At 42.8% G+C, this 24,228-nt stretch overlaps 1 protein-coding gene across 2 annotated transcripts in view; it reads left to right on the top strand.

The window, feature by feature from the left end:
• LOC101172231 (ryanodine receptor 2) overlaps nt 1–24,228 on the top strand; it is a 310,508-nt gene that overhangs the window by 219,888 nt on the left and 66,392 nt on the right. Inside the window, exons 89-98 of one of the 2 annotated variants that reach the window (XM_023949560.1) lie at nt 3,809–3,826; nt 9,230–9,310; nt 11,949–12,037; nt 17,825–17,953; nt 18,124–18,228; nt 18,507–18,588; nt 18,799–18,957; nt 19,060–19,214; nt 23,317–23,532; nt 23,612–23,884. In XM_023949560.1, the coding sequence (XP_023805328.1) occupies nt 3,809–3,826; nt 9,230–9,310; nt 11,949–12,037; nt 17,825–17,953; nt 18,124–18,228; nt 18,507–18,588; nt 18,799–18,957; nt 19,060–19,214; nt 23,317–23,532; nt 23,612–23,884 (1,307 nt within the window). The remainder of the gene's footprint in view (nt 1–3,808; nt 3,827–9,229; nt 9,311–11,948; nt 12,038–17,824; nt 17,954–18,123; nt 18,229–18,506; nt 18,589–18,798; nt 18,958–19,059; nt 19,215–23,316; nt 23,533–23,611; nt 23,885–24,228) is intronic. The other variant, XM_023949561.1, reaches the window with a different exon arrangement.

The following is a 24,228-nucleotide window of genomic DNA, read 5'->3' as shown; positions in this document are numbered from 1 at the left end:
CATTGTCGGGCGGTGGAAGGAAGACTTTGAGGATCTCCTCAATTCCACTGACACGCCTTCTTTTGAGGAAGCAGAGAATGAGGATTTTGGGGTGAGGTTGTCTATCACCCGGGCTGAAGTCACCAAGGTAGTCAATGAGCTACTTGGTGGCAGAGGTCCGGGACTGGATGAAGTCTCAAGTCTCTGGATACTGTGGGAGTGTCTTGGCTGACTCATCTCTGCAGCATTGTGCGGCTATAGGGAACTGTACCACTGGATTGGCAGACAGGGGTGGTGGTTCCCCTTTTTAAGAAGGGGGTCCCCCTTCTTAAAAACAAGGGGGAAACAAGGGGGAACACAAGGTGGAACACACCCTCTGGTCCGGAGGGTGTGTTCCGACTACCGGGGAATCACACTCCTCGGCCTCCCTGGGAAAGTCTATGCCAGGGTACTGGAGAGGAGAGTCCGTCTGATAATTGAACCTCAGATCCAGGAACAACAGTGCAGTTTCCGTCCTGGTCGTGGAACAGTGGACCAGCTCTGTTGCAAGGAAGGTGGGACCTAGGACCATCTGTCCCCTACCCCATCACTGCTGGGGGGTACTGGGCCCTTGGCAACGGTGGCCGTGTCCCCGGGGTGCCGGCTTCCTGGGCCCGGCGGTGCTCTCTCCGCACAGGGAGTGGACTCACATTACACCTGAGCCGGGGGTGTCCGTCTCCCTGTGGGGTGGGTTCTGGTCCTTGGCCCTGAGCGCTGGGCCCCGCCAAATTTCCAACTGTGGCCGAACCTGGTCGGGCCATGTTTACAACACCCCTCGTGGGCCCCCCTTTTCCCCGGGATGCTCCCCTCCTGGGCGGGGGCGGCTGGCCCCTGCCTTGCTCCTTCCTGGACCAACCGTGGGCCGGGTGGGTGGCTGCCTAGAATGCGGAGCGGGTCTCCCCTGGGGGGTCCTGGCTCGTACCTGGGGTAGGGGCAGGGGGATGCCCAGAACTCCTGGGTGGTGATGGGGTGCTCGTCTGGGGCTGTGGGCGCCCTTCTCGGGTGGAGCCCTGCGTTGGGCCCTCCCGGCGCGGCGGCTGCTCTCCTGGTTGGGCTGGGGCGGCACTCTCTTTCCCCCCATGCCTTCCTGTTCTCTGGCTCTGGGGGCCTCGCGGCGGTCCTGCTGGCCCTGGCCTGGGTGGCGGATGAGGTCGCCAGGGGGGGCGGTTGTTCTCTGCCTGCTGCCGTGTGGCGTTGGGGGGTTATGGCTGCCGCTGCTCCTGCGGCAGGGGTCTTGGTGTGAGGATGGCTGGGCACTCTCCCTCCTTCTTTTCACATTCCACCATCCATTTTAGAAGAACATAAACACTCACCTGAACACAGGTGTTAGTTCACCTTTGCACTAATAGTTTGCATGATTGAATGAATTAAATATTTCACACTAGTTGGTTTGAAGGCATAAGTATGCGTGTGTGAACACTATCTGCTTTGTGTACATGTTGACATGTGGACATTTTTGCAGCTAGCAGGTGTGTTGTTAACATTTGAGTGTGTGTGTGGACAGGCCCCGCCCTTTGAGATTTGTACTACATTTGAACCTTACCGTAATGATAAACATCCAGTAAACTTGTTGCTTTATGCTGCTTCATGGTCTTATCCCCCCCCTCCTATTATCACGCTCCTATCCCCCTCTCTCTCTAACATCCCTCTCTCTTCTTCCGTCCTTTCCTTTTCCGTCCGGTCCAACACCAAAGATTTTCAAACATGATTGAAATTAATAAAGTTTGGCCTCAATTACAAAAGGGGTTTATTCAGACATACCTCTGGTTTGTCTGAAGATTAATAACCCCTCTTGTTAAAGTAAAATATGTCCAACACAAGAGGCCCTCAGTCCTCATCTGCCTGCCCAGCTGTTGGACAGGACAAAAAAAAAAAAAAAGAACAGTGGACCAGCTCTACACCCTCTTTAGGGTGCTGGAGGGTTCATGGGAGTTCGCTCAACCAGTCCATATGTATTTTGTGGATTTGGAGAAGGCGTTCGACCGTGTCCCCCATGGTATCCTTTGGAGGGTGCTCTGGAAGTATGGGGTCTGGGGAGCCTTACTGAGGGCTGTTCGGTCTCTGTGTTACCGGAGCAAGAGCTTTGTTCCCATAGTCAGCAGTAAGTCAGACTTGTTCACGGTGAATCTTGGACTCTGGCAGGGCTGTCCTTTGTCAGCGGTTCTGTTCATGGTTTTTATGGACAGAATTTCTAGGCGCAGCCAGAGGCCGGAGGGGGTCTGTGTTTGGGGACCACAGGATTTCCTCTTTGCTCTTTGAAGATGATGTTGTCCTGTTGGCTTCATCAGGCCGGGAACTTCAGTGTGCATTGGGGCGGTTTGTGGCCGTGTGTGAAGCAGCTGGGATGAGGGTCAGCACAACTAAATCTGAGGCCATGGTTTTTGACCAGAAAAAGTTAGTTTGCCATCTCTCGGTGGGTGGAGTGTCCTTACCCCAAGTGGAGAGGTTTAAATACCTTGGGGTCTTGTTCACGAGTGAGGGAAAATTGGAGCGTGAGATTGACAGGCGGATCGGAGCGGTGTTCGTAGTTATGGGGTCGCTGTACCGGTCTGTTGTGGTGAAGAGAGAGCTGAGTCAAAAAGCAAAGCTCTCAATTTACCAGTCGATCTTCGTTCCAAAACTCACCTATGAACAAGGTCCCGAATACAAGCGGCTGAAATGAGCTTCCTCCGTGGGGTGGCTGGGCGCTCCCTTAGAGATAGGGTGAGAAGCTCGGTCACCCACGGGCATGTCCCACTGGGCGGAACCCCAGGGGGAAGACCCAGGACACACTGGAGAGACCACGTCTCTCGGCTGGCCTGGGAATGCCTCAGGGTCCCCCCAGAGGAGCTGCAGGAAGTGGCAAGGGAAGTCTGGGCATCTTTGCTTTGACTGCTGCCCCTGCGACGCGGTCCCAGATAAGCGGATTAAGATGGATGGATGGATATATACATACTTAAACCATAAAATGTAATAAAAAAAACTTTTTTTAAAAAACAAAAAGGGGTTTATACAACTTTACACCCTGGTTACCCGAAGATACAAAACTTATTTTTGTAATCGTAAAACCACAAAACACAAAGGCCTTTAGCTTTCATCTGTTGGCTCAGTTGTTGGACAGAGCAAGTTAGAAAAAAAAAAAAGAACTGGACTAAGCGAGTGTGATGTCCCCCATACTTCTGGTTCCAGCAAAATAAGTCAATTCACTTCCCATTTTTTCATAATACAGATTACGCTATGTTGGAACCAGACAACATTAGGAAGCAGTGACTGGTCCAAGTCAGTTTGTGTAACATTGCTATGGCAACAACTCTCACCAGTTGCTTGTTAGAAGGCCACACCCCTACCATTGAAAGTGGGTTCTGGAGAATATGTGAATAAAACGCTTGGAATGTTCAATATTGGACCACATACTTTTAGGCATCTGATTGGTCAGTAACTTGGAAAAACTTGGAAAAAAAGTGGGAACAGCAAGAACATGTTGAAGAGAAGTTTTGAGAGAAAGAATGGTTATTCTGACAATATTACGACTGAGCAATAGCTGTTTATTCCTCAAAAAAGTCCATGGGATTTTGGCTGCACCTGTAATAACATTGTTGTACCTGCCACAGGGGATTGTCCTGAAATGAAAGCAGCTGCACTTTCACTGCCAAAGGAGTTTTCTGTGTTTGAAGAGTTTTTTTCTGTTCATTTTTCTCTGTAAATGTCACAGGAGCACTTAGATTCTCCTTTGTTTTTTGTGTCTTACTTTCTTTCTCTCTTTCTTTTTTCCCTGTTTTCTTTTTCATCTCGGTTTACTGCACTCCCTCAGTCATCAGTCATGAGCGTGGTAATTATACCTTCTGCCATTCTCTTGTGTGTTGGTTGGTCCCTCTTTCGCCGTGGTCTGTTTTGCTGTCATGTCAGTTCTGTCCCCGTACTGACTGTAGGTCTTCTAATTGTCCTCCTGCTGTGCTTGCAGTCAGCTCTCTGCCGGTCTGTTGCCATTTTGGAGCCAAATACTCAACATTGCATCGTTACCACAGCGCGACACATGCTGCTGTGAGTGTTTGCAATTAGATGTGAAAGCAACATCTGATTGGTCAGTAACTTAAATAACTTGCACTACCAAAAAAATATGAAAAAAATTGGATTAGCAAGAAAATGTTAAAAAGAAGGTATTGGAGCAAGAATGGTTATTCTGACAAATATAATGACTGAGTAATAGCCACAGCTAGTTACCAAGAGTGCATCAGCTCAATGAACAATGCTGGAGTGTTGCAGTGCACAGTAGGACTGTAGAATGCACTCGTGAACACAGGTAACATTGTGCCGCATCCCACTTCAACAGATGTTTCAACTACATCAATAACAAGTCATTATGATGATGAGGAAGATTTTGACATTTAAATTATGCTTAGCAAATTTTTTTTCTTCAAAATAGGAGATTAGAAGAAATGTGCACATTTAACCATAATTTTAATTAATACATTTGCATTGCTTTCATGTTTATACTATTTATATTAATATTTAGCCATAAAAAAGATGCCATTTTTGTTGTTGTTAGACAATTTTCTGTAGATTTGCTTTTATATTGGCAGTGATGCAGACGTTTATAAGGAAAAACTCATGCAGTTGTTGGGCTACTACTACGACAGAGATGGGCACTGAGGGTCGCATTCCTGCATGTTTTCCAACATACCCTGCTCTTGCATGTTTTGATTGGCTGGACACATCTGAACCAGTGTAATCAGCCATGAGTATGGCAAGACTATCTGGAAATCATGCAGACACAACGACCCTCGAGGCCTGTAATTGCCCACCCCTGTTCTACGCAGTTAGATTTGTATGGAGCTAGAATTGGGACTTTTTACTTCTTGTAACTTTCATTTTTTACTTGTAGCTCACAACTTGAAACTTTCGTTTTGTACCTGACGTTTACGTATTGTGCTTGTAAGTTATGCACTGCTCCCAACCAAACATGATTACACCCACACAGTGGGTAAAACTCCCATGGTTTGGCACACACGTGTAGAAGTAGATTTTCTGTTGAAAACAGAAGAAAATGCCAACAACAATGAACACACGATGCTTCTCTTTTGTCGTCTAGGTTGTGTCTGTTTATTTACAATTACTTAAAATAGAAAAAAAATTTCATGCGTGCATGAAGACTAAAGAAAAACTTCAGTCTTTTCAAAACTGCAATCCTTAAAGAATAATTGTACATCAGTACAACATTGAATAACTTCTTTCAATTCTCCAGGTGTACTCTTTCCTATTCTTTACATCAAAATATATCCAAATACACACAATCACCTAATGCTTCAACTAAGATCCTCATCATTTTATGATCCAACACACATTTTCTACACATTAAGTCAACTTCAATATAACACTTTCCTATCCCAAACTAAATTATACGCACTTGTCCTTAACTAACACAACAGAAAATCTTTGTACCAATGTTTAACGTTTCACCTGCAAGGTCTTACAGTATGGAAGCATGTCTGTTGCATAATTCAAAATAAAAGTCAATACCAGAAATGCTTTTTCATTTTCACAATCAAGCTGCGTTCATTGACTCAAAAATAAAAGGAAAAGTCAATCCACCTAATGAGTTTTTCTTCTTCTTTAACACCGCTCATTCTTTCACTTAATTAATGCTCCTGTACCTGACCGTGTACCTCGTCTCTGGCTTGCCTCTACTACTGCTCCTACGCCTGCCTGTCGATGCTGTCTCCAGCTCATTTCGCGCCCCCAGCTTTCCCCCAACTTCAACTGGATGAAGATCATTTGCTGGACTTTAAATATGTAGTTGTAGGGTTAGATAAGTTAATTCTTCTCTATGAGTTCTGTTACATTGCCTGTCCGTCCTGGGGGAGGATTCCTCCTTCATGTGGACACCCTTGAGGTTTCTTCGATTTTTCCGGATTCCATTTTTCTTTTAGCGTCTTTTCTTACCGCGAAGGGGGGTCTAAGGGCATGGATGCCCATTTTAGTTAGTCTGTTTAGTTATAGTTTTAGTATTATCCTTTTGAATTCTATGAATTTATGATCCTTTTTGAGTGTATGTTTACCTTACAATTACTGGTACAAAGCCCATTGAGACGACTGTTGTTGTGAATTTGGGCTATAAAAATGAAATTGAATTGAATTGAATTGAATTAATAAAAATAATGAAAATGGTATTTCCCATTTCATTTTCAAAATGTTCTCTAGTAAATGTCTAGCAAACCTAAATTACAAAATATCTAATTTGGCAAATAAAATGGATTAACAGAAATGCTTTTTCATTTTCACAATGTTCTGGGGGAGGTGGGGCAATGACGTCAGTGCTCACTTGGCGTGAACAGGACCGACCCGCTGCTCCACGCGAGTGAACCATGTCTCTGAGCAGAGCAGCCGGACTAGTAGCGTTGTGTTTGCGGGCAGGGGAGGGTCTTTTTTTACTGTGTGCACTCCAGAGGAGGCTTCGGACCGCAGTCCATCCGGCTGCTCTGCGTGAGTGAGTGAGCTCCGAGTAGAGGAGCAGCTTTGGGACGGTGTGTGAGCTGGTGGAGGTGGCTTTTGAATGCGGAAATAACACTGCACACAGTCCTTAGAAACCGTGCCAATCGTGTGAATTTTTGTTTCCAATCGTGTCTAGACAAAATAAAGGCTGATGTTATTCCCACATATTCCCCTCTTTGAATCATCACTTTAATTACGTCACAGAATAAGTGGTGTTGAAGTAGAAAATGATAAAGCATTTTGGAGAATTGATTTTTAATTTTATTTTTGAGTCAATTGATGCAGTTACATTGTGAAAATGAAGAAGCATTTCTGTTAATCCATTTTATTTGCGGAATTAGATTTTTTTTTATTGAATTTTGCTAGACATTTACTAGAGAACTTCTTGAAAATGAAATGTAAAATACCATTTTCTTTATCTTAATTAAATGAAAATGAAAAAGGATTTCAGGGATCGTTTTTCATTTTGAATCATGAGACAGATATGCTTTCATATTACATAGTACTTAACAAAAAATGTTTAAAAAAAAGTATGTGTTTGTGCTTCAACATAGCTGTTACAAAGATCCCTTCATCTGCTGATGTTTGGAGCAGGACTAAAAGTCAAAGATTGTCTTTACATACCGTAATTTCCGGACTATAGAGCGCACCTGATTTTAAGACGCACCATCACAATTTTAAAGGATAAACCATTTTGTACAGGTAAGCAGCGCCTGTATATAAGCCGCATGTGCCCACATTGAAACGTGTTGTAGAATGAGGATGTGTATGTGCTGAAACTGCCGCGTGTGTAAGAAAGACGAGGGAGCAAATGCAGCGCAAAAGGGAGCGAGAGCACGCAGTGGAAGTGTGTTGGGGGTGCGCATTCATGTTTGTTATACAGAGTGACGGAGAACTGTAATAAAAGAAGGTTTTCCCCTGAAGAAAGGGGAATTATTCTTTATTAACCCGCTCTGGAGGCTCTGAGGGTCTGAACGGGAAAGTGAACCCCGAAGGAAGATCTGCCTTCGAGGATCTTCCCTCCTTTTTCAACCACCGTCAGAAAGAAAAAAGTAATCGCAGGAAAGGTTCAACACATGATATATTTACAAAGAAAGACGATACACAGAAAGAGTTTTAAAAGTTTTAATAATATACCTGAGCTTTTCTTTCCAAACAGTGCCTGTGTAGTAACACGGCAGCAATAGGGCAATAAGAGCACTAGCAGGGCTGGTTAAAAAAACATACCGGTAAAAATCACTGAGAGCTTTCTTCATCTTCCTCCTGTTCACTGAAACCATGGAAGTCTTCTTCCTTAGTGTCGGATTGGAACAATGTCAGATATTCTTCGCCACACACTCTCTGTGTCTCCTTCGTTGTCGCTGTCAGTGTCATTCTCATCCTGAGGCAAATTCTCTCCTGAGCTTGCGCTGTCCTCTCCGTCACGCACCAGACCGGCTTTCCCAAACCTGTTGGTGATGGTGCATTTTTTCACACTGCTTTTAACGATTGCTTTTAACTTGAAAGCTGCGTCATATGCATTTCTTCTTGCAATTTCCATGATGAGGGTCTGTTCGTGCTATTCATTCACAAAGCAGGAATTTACATAAAACTTGCGTTTTCCTCGCACATATACCGTATTCCTCCTGTCTCACTCTTACCCTTTCTGCTCAAGCGGCCCTAGCGGTCGGTAGAAAAAATGCATAAAAAAAACTGAAAAAAAAATGCATAAATTAGCCGCATCATTGAATAAGCCGCAGGGTTGAAAGAATGTGACAAAAGTAGCGGTTTATAATCCGGAAATTACGGTCATTTTCTTTTCCTGACAAACCAAACTCCTTGTCGGCTCAGAGGATGAGTGAGAAGAAACAGGAGGTAAACATAGAAAACAGGTCCGATGTGGAAACTGAGACATTTTACCATTTCATAAAGCACGTCAAAGGATATCCGGTGGGGAGTTGTTCAGGATGGATCTTCTGGAGCTGACCTTCAGTCTGCTTTGTGAACATGCTTCTCTGAAGTGATGTGATCTGCGGAATTTTTCGTTTTATTTTTATTTTTCGTAGATGCAGCATTTAACCAGATCCTTTAAATTCTGTCCATATGCCTGAAGATCTTCTGCAGATTATCTTCTTTTTATTAAAGAAATATCAATTAAATTTTCAAGATGAAATGTTACAATGTCTCCAAATGAGCCTCTGCCATGTTCCACGGGGAACTCTTTACATCTTTGTTTGTTGGCAGAGAATGGAACAGAGTCTTTTTCTCCCATGTCAGCATGACTGCAGCTACTGCAAATGTTTTGTGTGAAGGTCAGCTTTCAGTCCTGATTCAGCCTCAGATCTGTGGTGTCTTCTTCTCATGTTAATAATGATGTGGTTGGGTGAAGGTCTTGTGCAATGGCCCATCAGCTCAGGTCAACCTCTGTGTTTCTGTTAAGGGGAGTGAACCTTCTCTGATACCTCCATGCACGGAGCTGTGCACTCCTCATCCAGCAGTGTGTGTTTGCTGGTTTTTGATGTGACCTTGAAAAGCAGAAATCTGGGTTATTCCAAACTGGCTTCATCTCTTTAACTCTTCTTCACTCTCATCTTGTTGTTGTTGTCCTCCCTCTCCTTGTGTTTACATTTGTTGTCCTGTTTTCTGACTCTTTTTGTTGATATGTGTCTCTTGCACATGAATGTGTGTGTTTGCCCATGCCTGTGTGTGTTTGTGCCTTCTCCGATTCGTGTTCGTGTGTGGATGTGTTTCTTCTCTTGGATAGGTGAGAAGGTCATGCAGGATGATGAGTTTACCTGTGACCTTTTCCGCTTCCTGCAGCTGCTTTGTGAAGGACACAACTCAGGTAGGACTCCTCCATGATTTTGATTCTAAAACCCAAAAAAAGTGAAATTGAAAGCAGTCTTCTTAACGCATACCCTTTCAAGAATAGTGTTGTGCAAGATACTTCCAATTTGTAATTAATTACAGATTATTGTTAATGTTATTTAAATGTAGTTCCTTGGTGTAATTTATTTATTCAACTTTTATTTTACTTTCATTGCAGAAGTAGAACATGAAAAAATCTTAAGTGCAAAATTTACCTCAGAATGTTACATTTAGATGAGGAGCGAAATAGTTTAATTGTGATGACTACTAATACAGTTTACTTTTGAGAAAGGGAAACCACAGTGCAGTGTTGCCAGTTTGGGCGTTTTCCCACCCAATTAGGCGCTTTTGATTCATAATTTGCGGGCAAAAACAACAGGCGGGTATATGTTATTTGAGTGGGTTTGGGGTCAGTTCAGCCGTTTTTAGTTTCTCATTGAAATACATCTCAACCATGGACATGTGGTCAAGGGAGGCAGGGGATGCAGTGACTCACTTGTCATTGCCCTCAGCAGCCATCAAGAGATGTAATATTAAAATAAACAGTTTAGGAAGCAAGGTCTGCCTCACGGCAGATTGCACAATTCCATGCAAACTGGGTTGAGTGTGTGCCTTCAGTTTACTTGGTGTATGCTAATAACATTATGCTTTATTTATTTATTTTTATACATTCGTGACATCTTTATCCCATGACCTCACTTTCCATTTAATAATGGTGTTGATAAACATATATTAAATTACCCAATATCTCTTGGAGTAATCTGGAGTTATTTAATTTAGTTCTTAATTTTTTATTAATAGTTGGAAATGGTATGTTCACACAAACAGGTAATTAAAAATCAAAGCACTGTAATACATTTCAGAAGGAGAATTGATTAAAATTGACCTCAGTAAAATCCATGAAAAGGAAAAACACAAGAACGATCTTCACTTTTGACAATGAAATGAAGTTACAGTAATCCCCCCGTATTCGCAGGGGTTACGTCCCCCCGCGAATTACAAAAATCCGCGAATAATTGACGCTGTTTTAAAACTCCCAGAGCCATAGCCTCTGCAGAGTCAGAACCTTTTTCTGCCGTTTGGGTTAATTTCCAGAAACTGGAGATGATGCAGGGCGTTTGGATGGCATCTTAAACGCGTAAACAATACTTTACAGTAAAGTACAGAGTAAGTCGTTTTTCAAAATTCGCGGAATGAGCGCTGTTCTGCGGCTCACGCTTGTGATGTCACGTCATCTGCGGCCACCCGCGAATGGGCGGGGCGCGAATATTAAACCTCGAATGGGCGGGGGGTTACTGTATATCAGAGCCATTGATATTTAGCTATTGTGTTTTTACCCTTCCCTTTTTTATTTTAGGTTAAATAGGAGTTTGTTAATTTAAGTTTTGCTCTGACTAAGTGCAAAAATGGCAGATGTGATCTCCTTAAAAATGTCTCAAAATTGATCTTTCAATCAAAACATTATGCAATAAATAATTTGTTGCTTTTTATGGCTTATTACTCTAATTATTTTTTTTAACCTTTTGGGCGTTTTTGGAGGGTATGTTGGTTTTTAGATGACTTTTGGGCTCGGGCTGAAAATAGTGACTGTATCTGGCAACACTGCACAAAATATAGTATTGGAGGACCCATGACACTTTGTGACAATTACAATTTTATTTATCTAATTTCATTTATTTATTTTATTTATTTACTTATCTACTTAAATAGATAAATATAAAGACTTCAGTTTTAAATTAAACTTGCAAAACTAACCTCTTGAGAATCTCTGGTCTGATCTAAAACACAATTTTCCAAACATGTAAGAAGTCAAATTTTCCTCAAATTCCTTAGTAATTTTTTAAAAAAATCTTATACACATCAAAAACTAATATGTAACTGTAATATGTTACTTAAAACATACTTAAAACAACTCCAACACTGTTTATGAGTGTGTAAAGCGTATGGAGATGGTCTAAGGCAGCGGTCCCCAACCCCCGGGCCGCGGACTGGTCCGTGGGTTATTTGGTACCGGGCTGCACAAAAAGAATCAATTATTTACACTACCTCCTTTTTATTTATTTCGGAATCTGAAAGATGTTTTATCTAGAAACATTGCCCGATTCTCTGTTACATCCGTCTATGTCACTCTTGACGAAGGCCAAGGCACTCTTCTCCGTCACGTGATAGGTTGCCGCTAAAAAGAACGCTAACAAAATGAGTAAAAAACAAACGTCTTGGGAAAGTTTCTTTCGCAATGGGAAAAGGCTCAGCCGGGAGACAAAAGAGGAGCCTTCAACTTCCAAACAAAAAGAAAGCCACATTTAATAGACAGTACTTCTTTTTTGCACCATGAGTGTGGGAAGGGGAGAGGATGGTGACACCTGTGCAACGTAGAATGTCATGCGTTTCAAAATAAAAGCTCAGGGTTTGTATTTGTCACGTTCCTGTTCCTCCTTCATCGTAGTATTGCTACAATCATCATCCGCCACATCTAAAAGACTGGTCCAAAAAACTTTTTATGATGTCATACTGGTCCATGGCTTTAAAAAGGTTGGGGACCACTGGTCTAAGGCATGAGCTGCAGTCTTCTCCTGAGCACTGTGTAAACTGTGAATCTTATGGTCTTGTTCCAGACTTCCAGAACTATTTGAGGACACAAACAGGGAACAATACAACTGTCAACATCATCATCTCCACTGTGGATTATTTACTCAGAGTTCAGGTCAGCAACATCTGTTCTAATGTGCACTTTATATGTTTGCCATATCTTTGTCTTTTCTGAAGAGCATTAAGAACTGTTTAAAAAACAGTTCTTAAAGCCACCATTTAAAAAATGAGGCTAAATACGTGCCTTGTTCTGGTTTGGAGAACAAGACCAGCACTTTTCTCTCTGATCTAGAGAATATATAAAACTGGTGAAACCATAAAAGTTCATACATCTTATATAAAAATCAATAGATTCAAGATGGCGCCAATGTTCATGGCATGCCATCTCTTTGTCGCTCAACATTTTATTGTTTTATTGTTTTTACTATGACTAGTGCAAAACATTGTGCCCTCCTCACTTACACTGACCAAAAATTTAAACGCAACACTTTTGTTATTGCTCCCATTTTTTATTATATGAACTCAAAGATGTGAAACATTTTCCACATACACAAGATAACCAGTTCTCGGAAATATTGTTCACAAATCTGTCTAAATCTGTGATAGTGAGCACTTCTCCTTTGCCAAGACAATCCATCCCACCTCGCAGGTGTGACATATCAAGATGCTGATTAGACAGCATGATTATTGCACAGGTGTGCCTTAGACTGGCCACAAGAATGCTAATAGCAAGAATGTCCACCAGAGCTGTTGCTAGGGAATTGAATGTCCAATTCTCCACCATAAGCCGTCTCCAAAGGTGTTTCCGAGAATTTGGCTGCACATCCAACCAGCCTCACAACCGCAGACCACGTGTAACCACACCAGCCCAAGACCTTCACATCCAGCATGTCCACCTCCAAGATCGTCTGAGACCAGCTACTCGGACAGCTGCTGAAACAATCGGTTTGCATAACCACAGAATTTCTGCACAAACTGTCAGAAACCGTCTCAGGGAGGCTCATCTGCATGCTCGTCGTCCTCATCGAGGTCTCGACCTCACTCCAGTTCGTCGTCGTAACCGACTTGAGTGGGCAAATGCTCACATGCGATGGCAGACAGCGTGTGTGGCGTTGTGTGGGTGAGCGGTTTTCTGATGTCAATGTTGTGGATCGAGTAGCCCATGGTGGTGGTGGGGTTATGGTATGGGCAGGCATATGTTATGGGCGAAGAATACAGGTGCATTTCATTGATGGCATTTTGAATGCAAAGAGATTCCGTGACGAGATCCTGGGGCCTATTGTTGTGCCGTACATCCAACAACATCACCTCATGTTGCAGCATGATAATGCATGGCCCCATGTTGCAAGGATCTGTTCACAATTCTTGGAAGCTGACAACATCCCAGTTCTTGCATGGCCACCATACTCACCAGACATGTCACCCATTGAGCATGTTTGGGATGCTCTGGATCGGCGTATACGACAGCGTGTTCCAGTTCCTGCCAATATCCAGCAACTTCGGACAGCCATTGAAGAAGAGTGGACCAACATTCCATAGGCCACAATAGACAACCTGATCAACTCTATACGAAGGAGATATGTCGCACTTAATGAGGCAAATGGTGGTCACACCAGATACTGACTGGTTGTCTAAGTCCTCTGACCCCCTCAATAAAACAAAACTGAAGATTTCAGAGTGGCCTTTTCTTGTGGCCAGTCTAAGGCACACCTGTGCAATAATCATGCTGTCTAATCAGCATCTTGATATGGCACACCTGTGAGGTGGGATGGATTGTCTTGGCAAAGGAAAGTGCTCACTATCACAGATTTAGACAGATTTGTGAACAATATTTCAGAGAACTGGTTATTTTGTGTATGTGGAAAATGTTTCACATCTTTGAGTTCATACCATAAAAAATGGGAGCAACAACAAAAGTGTTGCGTTTATATTTTTGGTCAGTGTATGATTAAGACACTGTATCTAAACTTTTTTATCCACCTGCCCCTACGTTTGTTCGGTTGGTCACTGATTTATCTCACCCAGTTTGCTTGGGAGTACCGGCGTTTCTTTGTCGGACAGCTGTTTTTCCCCGAAATAGCAAGCGTCGATGGGGGAGGTGAAGTGGGAGAATTGTTTGCCTTCGTGTCAGCTGTCTCAGTTCTAGGACTGACGTGTCCCATGCCTGTGAATCTGGAAGTGGTCTTTTTGCGCCCTGGATACTGCTTTCTTGTCCGAAGCCGTGCCTGGTTTCTGTAGTCAGAGGTAACCTGAAGTCCCACTCCCTTGTAGGGCCGGCACAGATTCAAGTGTGTTGGAGGAAAAGCGACTCATCGAATCCGCGCTCTGCTTCTGAGTCATTACCGGAGACCGCAGACTCGGCCGCGACATCAAGGAGGTTTAGATCAATCAATGCTCAATGCTATCTTGAAATACTATTTTATGCCCAAAAGCTGGATTTTCTGGGCATTGTTGATCCCTCGTGCTCAGTCAGGTGTTTTGCTGGAGCTTTTACCTAATAACTGTTCTTATTTTTAATGTACCACAATCTGTGGGTAGAAGTGGTGGATTGCTCTGTGTTTTAAAGTTGAATTATAATTTTAGATACCTTACACCACCTTAACTTTTTGACTCTTTTGAGTTTTTTTTTTGTTTTTCTCGGTCCGCCTCTGCTTTTTAGGACTTTTGATTTATCCGCCTCCTAAGTTTAAGGCTAAGATTTTAACATGTTTTCTGAATTTCCGTACACTTTTATCCCTAACTATGAGCATGGGTTTATTATGGCCCGCAGCAGCAGTCACTGACTGCAAGGACCTTATTGTTTTCGCAGTTGGAACGACGACTTCGCCGCCTTTCAGCAAGAATGTGACCCCCGCCGCATGCTCGAAAAGTCACCAAAACGTGCACACACCTGGGATAAATTGCAAATGAATTTTCCACAAAGTCAACGTCACCCACCCGAAGACGATGACATCACGGCCAGCGATCCCTTCAAAAAAATGAATGGGCCGAAAATCGCGTATGGGGCCCAACAAAATGTACTTCAAAATACAGTCGCGAAACCAAAACACACGTGTCGGGTATATCCCAAAGAAGTTTTGAAATCATTACTGCGCGGCCACACGACCTACGGTTTGGCGGCCATTTTGTGGCGAACTCTGAGAATTGGCGATTTTCGTGTTTTCCCACGATATGGGGAAACGACACTTTTGTTTGAGCGATTTTCACGCAATTGCACACACTTGCTGCCAGCTCCAGTCTACAAACACCACAGGAGTGTCGTTGACCTTTGACCTTGGGAAAAGGCCGCCATCTGTAATTTTCTCAAAAAAGCACCTTTAGCACCAGATACAAACGAAAACTCGTCGTTGGAATTTTCATCAATCGTCTCGTAACTTTTCGGGCATCAACAGCCAGCTACTCTGGACAAAATGTTGGAATTAGAAGTTGTAGAATTTGAACGGCGTGCGCGTGGCGAGCTAGCAAAGTGGCGCACTGTTACAACTCCTATGTTTTTCAAAGGACTACTGTGAAATTTGAATGCATGCAATAATGCCTGAAACTGCATACATTGAAAAACACTGGATATGGACATATAAGGAATGTGGGCGTGGTTAGCATAAAACCACTGTTGCTAAGGACGACAAAAAGTTTACTTTTACCGATTTGCCCGAAACTGACGTCAATCTGTTCGTCCTCCCGAGGGGACCAAAACATAAACTGGTTGCTATGGAGATAAAATAACAAGAAAAGCCGCCATTTTGAATTTACTAACTTATGATGTATAGCTCTCACCAATGGAGTAATGGGTTTTTCTGAGTCAGTTGATGATGCTGCTCGCTATGCTAGCACTTTTAGCCACATTAGCATAGCTGGCATAGTTAGCATAATTAACATTTTAGGTAATGTGTTTTTCTGAGTCAGTTGATGATGCTGATCGCTATGCTAGCACTTTTAGCCACATTAGCATAGCTAGCATAGTTAGCATAATTAGAATTTTAGGTAATGTGTTTTTCTGAGTCAGTTGATGATCCTGATCGCTATGCTAGCACTGTTAGCCACATTAGCATAGCTAGCATAGTTAGCATAATTAGCATTTTAGGTAATGTGTTTTTCTGAGAGAGTTGATGATGCTGATGATGCTGATGATGCTATGCTAGCACTTTTAGCCAAATTAGCATAGTTAGCATAATTAGCAAAATCAGCCTTGACTAGCTGTTAATTTGTGGGCGGTGAGGGCGGCGGTCGTGCGTAGAGTTGGGCGTAGAAGGCGGGTTGCGTCTGCGGGCCATACAACGCCGCTTGCGGCTTTAATTTTAGTTGATTTTAACAGTCATGTGTGCTGACAAACCGCTCGGCAAGAACTTTTTTAACGTGTTGGATTCTTTTGGTCTCGTACAGTTTCTGACCCAACACACATTCATGTACTTATTCTGGACTTAGCTCTGTCTTTTGGGTTTCCTCTCACCTTGGTCAAGACTGTAAATACTGCTTTTTGCTCTATGGAAGGCTCTGTGGAAAATTGTGAAAAACGTGCATTTTTTATGGAAAAGGTTGCTGGTAGTAGGTCCTCTCTTACACAGTTTTACACTTATTAGTTAGAAAGAGTAGTATTATGGTTAAAGCCAGCTGAGTTCTCTAGTGATGTTCTGTCAGCCGTTTTTTTTTTCAAAACGTTTTTGCAGTCTTAGGCTCTGCAGTTTTATCTATTATTAACATTAGTCTTTCGCCCACTCTGTTTCCACTCAATTTTATACAGGCGGTGTTGACAACACTGCTGGAAAAACAAGGGCTTGATACTGCTTTGTTTTCAAACTATAGGCCAATATCCAATCTACCTTTTTGTGCTCAAGTCCTTGAGGACTGGAGAGAGAGGATGGAGTGTTTTGAAAAAGAGTTGTTCCTCCATTTCAGTGATTTAATATCTGCCTAGCCCTGGTTTTAATCTTATTTAAATTGGTTTTATGCTTTTAATTCTTTTCTATTTATTTCTCTACAATGTTTTAATTTGGATTATGCTTTTAATTATTTTATGTTTTGTTCTCCGTGTGTGCAGCACTGTGGGATCTCTTTGCTGGTGATGGAAGGTGCTTTATAAATAAATAAATAAATAAATGATGATGATGATGATCTTGGCCAGATGTTTAAGGTTTAGTAGTCCCTTGTCTACTTTAGTTGTAAAAATAACCTCCGATAGGTAAAATCAGCTAAGTAGTCAACTTAATTTTTACAATATTTATGTTTTAATGATGTAAATCCCCTCACTTTACTGGTCTTAGACAGTCATGAGCATTTCTGTGCTTTTCTCTCTTGCTTAAACTCTCAAAGTTTAAACCTTCATAAAAAAATAATTCAATTATTATAAAATGAAACCGAATGTCTACTACTAATTATTGTTTATTTGGCCATCTGAATGCATTCTGTATGAGAGACACGGCAGAGAGGAGATTGATTGACAGTGGTCTACTACCAATCAAGATGCAGATCATAGTGCGCAGCTAAAAAACAAAAACAAAAAAGAAAGAGGTAAATTGCCCCAAAAAAATCTGCGAAACTGCAAAAGGGAACACTGTAGTCTAAAAATTAGTTTGTTCCTATTTTCGAATCAACATACAACACTTCTCCCGAGCGCGGTTCAGCTGCAGCTCACCGCTCCCCCAGGGGATGGGTCAAATGCGGAGAAGAATTTCCCCATTGAGGGATGAATACAGTATAAATTTATTTATTTTATTTTATTTATTTCAGTAAAGAGCTACAAAATTACTGCTGTCTCTTTCCTGTCGCTTTGTTGTCTTCCGCCTTTCTTTCTGTTGTGAGTCTCTCTGTCTCTGTATTTTTTCTCATTTGCCTCTCTGCTGTCTTCCGTCTTTTTCTGCTGCCTCTCACGTCTTTCTGTTTTTCTGTACCTGTCTCCCACTTGTAGGAGTCTATCAGTGACTTTTACTGGTTTTATTCTGGGAAAGATGTCATTGATGAGCAGGGTCAGAGAAACTTCTCCAAGGCCATAAACGTTGCCAAGCAGGTGTTCAACACCCTGACAGAATACATCCAGGTAAGCTGGTGGCTGCAACTTTTATTTAATTGTAATTTCATAGTTAAATAAAAGACAGATTTAAATTGAAAATAAATTATATTTAGGAAAACAGAATTTACTCAATGATTTTTTTCCTTAAGTGTAAGTTTCTGTAACTTAATGGGACTGAAGTTTTGTTGCTTTTGTAGGGTCCATGCACAGGAAACCAGCAGAGTCTGGCACACAGCCGATTGTGGGATGCCGTTGTTGGTTTTCTGCATGTTTTTGCTCACATGCAGATGAAATTATCTCAGGTTTGTAGAAACCATAAAGGTGTCACTGATGTCGACAGATTTTAGAAAAAGTATCCCTCATCTGCATAAAGAAAGTTGAATTTCTTATGCAAAAATGTCTGCCCTTACCCTGTGGGTGTGTACATGTCTGAAAGTGTGTTTGTTTGTCTCAGTGCCTGGGTTAGGGTTAGGTGAGAAGGATTTTCTGTTAGATCAATATAGTTAATTATTTATATATTTTGCAGAAACACTAATTAAGGTTTGAATGTTTCTGAATACATTTACCTTCTTTTCCCCAGGACTCTAGTCAGATTGAGTTACTAAAGGAACTGATGGATCTGCAGAAAGACATGGTGGTCATGCTGCTGTCGATGCTGGAAGGTGAGCACTTTTCATTCAAATATTGGACCAGGAGAGCGTTGCAGTAGCTTCCTTCTTCTTGCAAATCACTCTGACTGCATCCGCTGAGACTCACAGATACTGAGCTTCATACAGATCTTAAAACTCTTGAAAATTCTGGAAAATATCTGTCTCATTGTGTCCTGTTTTTAGCATATTCAGTTCCCTCAAATCTGTCTTTTATTGTTGCAGGTAATGTCGTAAATGGCACAATTGGAAAGCAGATGGTGGACATGTTGGTGGAGTCTTCCAACAATGTGGAGATGATCCTCAAGTTCTTCGATATGTTTCTCAAATTGAAAGACCTCACATCATCAGATGCCTTCAAGGAGCATGACCCTGATGGAAAAGGCAAACCTATTTACTTGTATCTATACCTACATAAAACATTTCCATTCATGGATCATGAATTTAAAACAGCTTCTGATGGTTTATCAATGAATGACCACACAGGCGTTATCTCCAAGCGGGACTTCCATAAGGCTATGGAGAGTCACAAACACTACACACAGACTGAGACAGAGTTCCTGCTATCCTGCACTGAGACTGATGAGAACGAACTCCTGGACTATGAGGAGTTTGTGGAGCGTTTTCATGAACCAGCCAAGGTAAATGTAACTGAACTAACTGAGGGACTGGTAAGCAAAGCTTCCATTAATGTTTAGATAGCTAAAGCTATTTGTTTGGAGTTCAAAAAAATAATACCAAAATGTTTAATGTGTTAGCTTTCAAGGGTACCATTCCAAACTCTGCCAGAACTCTGCTAGATGGAATGCTTGACAGCCTGCGGTGTTGGTCTGTGGTATCTCCATGGTTTTATCATCACTTCTTAAATTTTGGTTGTCTGTTGTCAAAATATTAATGGATGTACAGTGCTTAGTTTAAATGAGTACACCCCTTTAAAAAGTACTAATTTAATCAGTACCTCAATGAACAAAAGAAAAATTTCAAAACTTTTCACAAGGTTGAATTTTATTGAACACTTCTTTAACTCCATAACATGAAATTAAGGTAATCTAATTTAGATCACATAATCTTCAGTTTTACTTAAGTTGGTTAAAGCAAAAATGAATACACCCTGCAATAAAAACTACTACTGTATGAGTGTTGTGATTTTTTAAGGACAGCACCAAGTCTTCTAGGCATGGAATAAACAAGTTGGCGACATATTGCAACATCTTTCTTTTTCCATTCTTCAAGAATAACCTCTTTTAGAGCCTAGATGCTGGATGGAGAGTCGCTTCAACTTGTCGCTTCAGAATTCCCCACAGGAGTTTGATTGGGTTCAGGTCAGGAGACATACATGGCCATTCAATCAACTTCACCCTGTTCTTCTTCAGAAATGCAACAGTAGCTTTAAAAGTGTGATTTGGATCATCGCTGTGTTGGAAAAGTGCTAGAGGACCAAATGCATGAAGTGATGGCAGCACCTTCTCCTTTAGTATAGATCAGTACATTGTTGAGTTCATGAAACCATCAATGAAGTTCAGCTCCCCACACCAGCAGCAGTCATGCACCCCCTCATAAGGACACTGCCACCACCATGTTTCACTTTAGGCACCATTTCTTTCTTTCTTTTTTTTTTAACTTGTCGAACAGCTGGGCAAACAGATGAGAGCTGAAGGCCACTTGTGATAGACATATTTTACTTTAACAACAAGGGTTATGGATTTTCTGACAAACCAGAGGTATGTCTGAATAAACCCCTTTAGTAATCAAGGCCAAACTTTGTTCATTTTAATCATATTTGAAAATCTCTTGTGTTGGACCGGACGGAAAAGGAAAGGAGGGAAAAAGAGAGAGGGATGTTAGAGAAAGGGGGGGGGGGGGGTTAAAAGGGTGATTATAAGGGGGGGGGGGGTAAAACCATGAAGCAGCATAAGGCAACAAGTTTATCATCATGTTTATCATTTCGGTGAGGTTCAGATGTAATACGAATCTAAAAGGGGCGGGGCCTGTCCAAATGGATGGTGGAATGTGAAAAGAAGGAGGGAGAGCCGCGGCAGCCAGAACCCCCCAATGCCACTCAGCAGCAGGCAGAGAACAACTGCCCCCGGGTGATCACATCCGCCATCCAGGCCAGGGCCAGCAGGACCGCAACGGGGCCCCCAGAGCCAGAGAGCAGGTAGGCACGGGGGGACAGAGAGCGCAGCCCCAGCCCAACCAGGAGAGGAGCACCCACGCCACGCCAGGAGGGCCCAACGCCGGGCCCCACCCGAGAAGAGTGCCCACAGCCCCAGACGAGCACCCCATCACCACCCAGGAGTTCTGGGCATACCCCCACCCCAACCCCAGGTACGGGCCAGAACCCCCCAAGGGGAGAACCGCTCCGCGCTCCAGGCAGCCACCCACCCGGTCCACGGCTGGCCCAGGAAGGAGCAAGGCAGGGACCAGCCGTCCCCGCTCAGGAGGGGGGCATCCAGGAGAAAAGGGGGCCCACAAGGGGTGTTGTAAACTTGGCCCGACCAGACTTAGCCACCGTTGGAAATTTGTCGAGGCCCAGCACTCAGGGGCAAGGACCCACACCACAGGGACACGGACACCCCCGGCTCTTGGCCTTGCCAGAGAGATCAGGGATCCCTCTCCCTGCGTGGAAAGAGCGCTGCCGGGCCCAGAAAACCAGCACCCGGGGGACGCGGCCACTGTTGCCAAGGGCCCAGTACCCCCTACCAGGGATGGGGTAGGGGACAGATGGTCCATGGTCCCACCTTTCTTGCGAAATGAGTGTGTGTTTGTGAGGTTGTGTGTGTGCATTTATGTGTGTTTATGTTTGAATGTATATTTGGAGGAGTAAAGGGTGTGTGTACTAAGGGGGTGCAGTTAAAATTGGCCAGTAGGGCACTGAGGGAACATCTCCTGATTACTCACAGTGATGTGCCATCACCCTCCCCACCAAGGGGCCCTAAATGTCTAAGGTGCACTTAAAATTGGCGGGTAGGGCGCTAGGAAGACATCTGCTGCTTGCTGGCAGTGATGTCCAAGCACCCCCCCTTACCAAGAGCCCTAAATGTCTAAGTTGCAAATAAAACCGAGAGAGGGGGGGCCCATTCCATACGGCAACCATGGGAGGAGGACCCCTGCCAAGTAGCTTCTCCCCCCAAGGTGCACGCAGGCTAAACCCAGGCACCATGCATTTCTCTTCTAAATCCTCACCTTTGCGACGCCATAGAATTTCAAAACCATTGCTTCCAAAAACGGTGATCTAGCAAATTCTAGCCATGCCTTTTTCTGCATGGACTTGAGGAGAAGCTTCCTTTGTGGACAATAACCACACATACCATTTCTCTGCAGTGTGTTCCATTTATTGTCACGGAAAACAGTCACTCCAGTTTGGCTTTCTACTGCTTTAGCTAACTGCAGTGAACTTGCATAGCGATTTTCTTCAACATTTCTCATCAGAAGACCCTCCTGTTGTGATGTTAGCTTCTGTGGACGACCTGGACATCTCTGTAAGATGGTTGCACTTCCAGCTTTCTTACATTTTTGGATCACTTTTGTTTTAGTATTTTGATTGATATGTAAAGTTTTGCTGATCTTCTTGTAACCCTCACCTGTTTTATGCAAAGAAATTATTTACTTTCTCAGATTTGGTGACATTTCCTTTCCATGGGGAGCCATTGCTGACAGCATGAAATGCATTTGACTCACCTTTCATTGAATGCCTGGTAATTAGAATTTGTAGTCTTAGGTTTGGCTTTTCTCCTAAGACTATGACTGGGGTGTACTCATTTTTGCAGCATGGGCTTGAATTCATTTGTTAGGGAAATCACTTTTTTGTGTGTGCAAATTAATATATCTTGTTTGCAATCAATGGCCCTTCTTTGTAGGTGTATTTTGTAGTATAGTATATCACAGAAAATGTTGATTCTATAAGGTCACTAAAAGTTTTCTGACAAATATAGTGGGGTGTACGCATTTAAATCTACAAAAGTCCATCCAATTCTAGTTTTTGAGAACAATCAAAGTTCACAGAAATACTTTTATACTTTTAATAACGAAAAAACAAATTCAAGTAAATACTTATGAAAACATTTGTAAATTGACCCTGTTTATTCCTGCAGAAGTCAACTGCTGTTTAACTTTTGATTAGGAATTTACAGAAGGTTCTGTGTACACACCAGGCATTTGACACGTGTTCAAGAACGCTCATTTAGCCCATACTATTTGAAGTGGAAAAGCAGGGAGGGGCTTCTTCTTTTTGTGTACTGTTTACAAGCGCATGTCAGCCTCCACCTAAAGTTGAAAGAGGCTTGGTCCGAAATTTCGAGGGGTGCAAATCTAGCGATTCGGGCATGACACAATGGGGGATATGAATTGACATGTCAAGAGAGTGGCCTTGATTTGTCTTTATTTGGAAAAAAAAAAAAAAAAACTAATGTAATCAATCTTGTTGCCATGTGTGAGTTCACCAAATTAATCAAATCCATACATCACTACCAAATCCAAGTCCCTGATTGGTTGAAGTTCGACATGGTTTAACTTGCAATGCGGGTTCAATGGCCGTTTTGTACAAGAGTCGGAAAACAGATTTTTTTCTGTTTCCTGTTTTAATCTTATACAGAGCATGGTTTGCATCTGGAAACTGTATTAATTAGTTCTGACACTAACTAGTTAAATCCTCTTTTCCATTTTTTTTTTAGGATTTTTAGACTTTTAATGTCTTACGGTTTAAATTCCTGAAATTTTGTTTCCTCCACTTCCTACCTGAAGGACATTGGCTTTAATGTAGCTGTTCTGCTTACCAACCTGTCTGAGCACATGCCCCATGACACCCGGCTGCAAACCTTTCTGGAGCTGGCAGAAAGTGTCCTAAACTACTTCCAGCCATACTTGGGCCGCATCGAGATAATGGGCAGTGCCAAGCGGATCGAGAGGGTCTACTTTGAGATCAGTGAGTCCAGCCGGACTCAGTGGGAGAAACCTCAGGTGACTATCCAATTCTAAGATGCGCCTGATGTTATTGCGTCCTCTGCACTTGTATCTGAGCATCCTCCACTCTACCCAGGTCAAAGAGTCCAAACGTCAGTTCATCTTTGATGTAGTGAATGAAGGAGGGGAGAAGGAGAAGATGGAGCTGTTTGTGAATTTCTGTGAGGACACCATTTTTGAAATGCAGCTAGCGGCTCAGATGTCTGATGCCGGCGAGCGGCTAGCTATGAAGGAGGATGGCGAGCGTGAGAAGTCGGAGGAGGACAGTGCTGATGCAGGCTTCTTCTCCATGAGCACAGTGTACATGGCTCTGCTTGCTCTGCGCTACAACCTCCTTCTGCTGATTAAGGTGGGCTCTCAGACTGCTCCAGGACTTACAAAACAGCCAGACTCACTGCATGTGGTAAATTTTGTTGGGTGTGCTGTGTGTGTGCTCCTGACAAATGTTCTCATTGTAAAAGTAAAAAAATTCTACAACAAATCTTAGACTGACACGTCAGACTTTGCCTACCTGTTGCCACGGGGATTCTTGAAACTCAGCTTCTCTGATAATGTCTTTTTTTTCTATTCATATGCATGATTGACCAGCTCAGTGATCTGGTGAAGGAGTGTGTGCTCTGAGACTGGAAGATGGTTTGTTTAAAACCACGTCATAATGTTTTTAAAAAAAAAAAACACATAAAAAACAAAATG

The sequence above is a fragment of the Oryzias latipes genome, chromosome 19 (genome assembly GCF_002234675.1).
Source record: "Oryzias latipes chromosome 19, ASM223467v1".
NCBI classification, from domain to species: Eukaryota; Metazoa; Chordata; class Actinopteri; order Beloniformes; family Adrianichthyidae; genus Oryzias; species Oryzias latipes.
The sequence above is the reverse complement of the archived record's forward strand: the minus strand, read 5'-3'. Positions and strand labels throughout refer to the sequence as shown.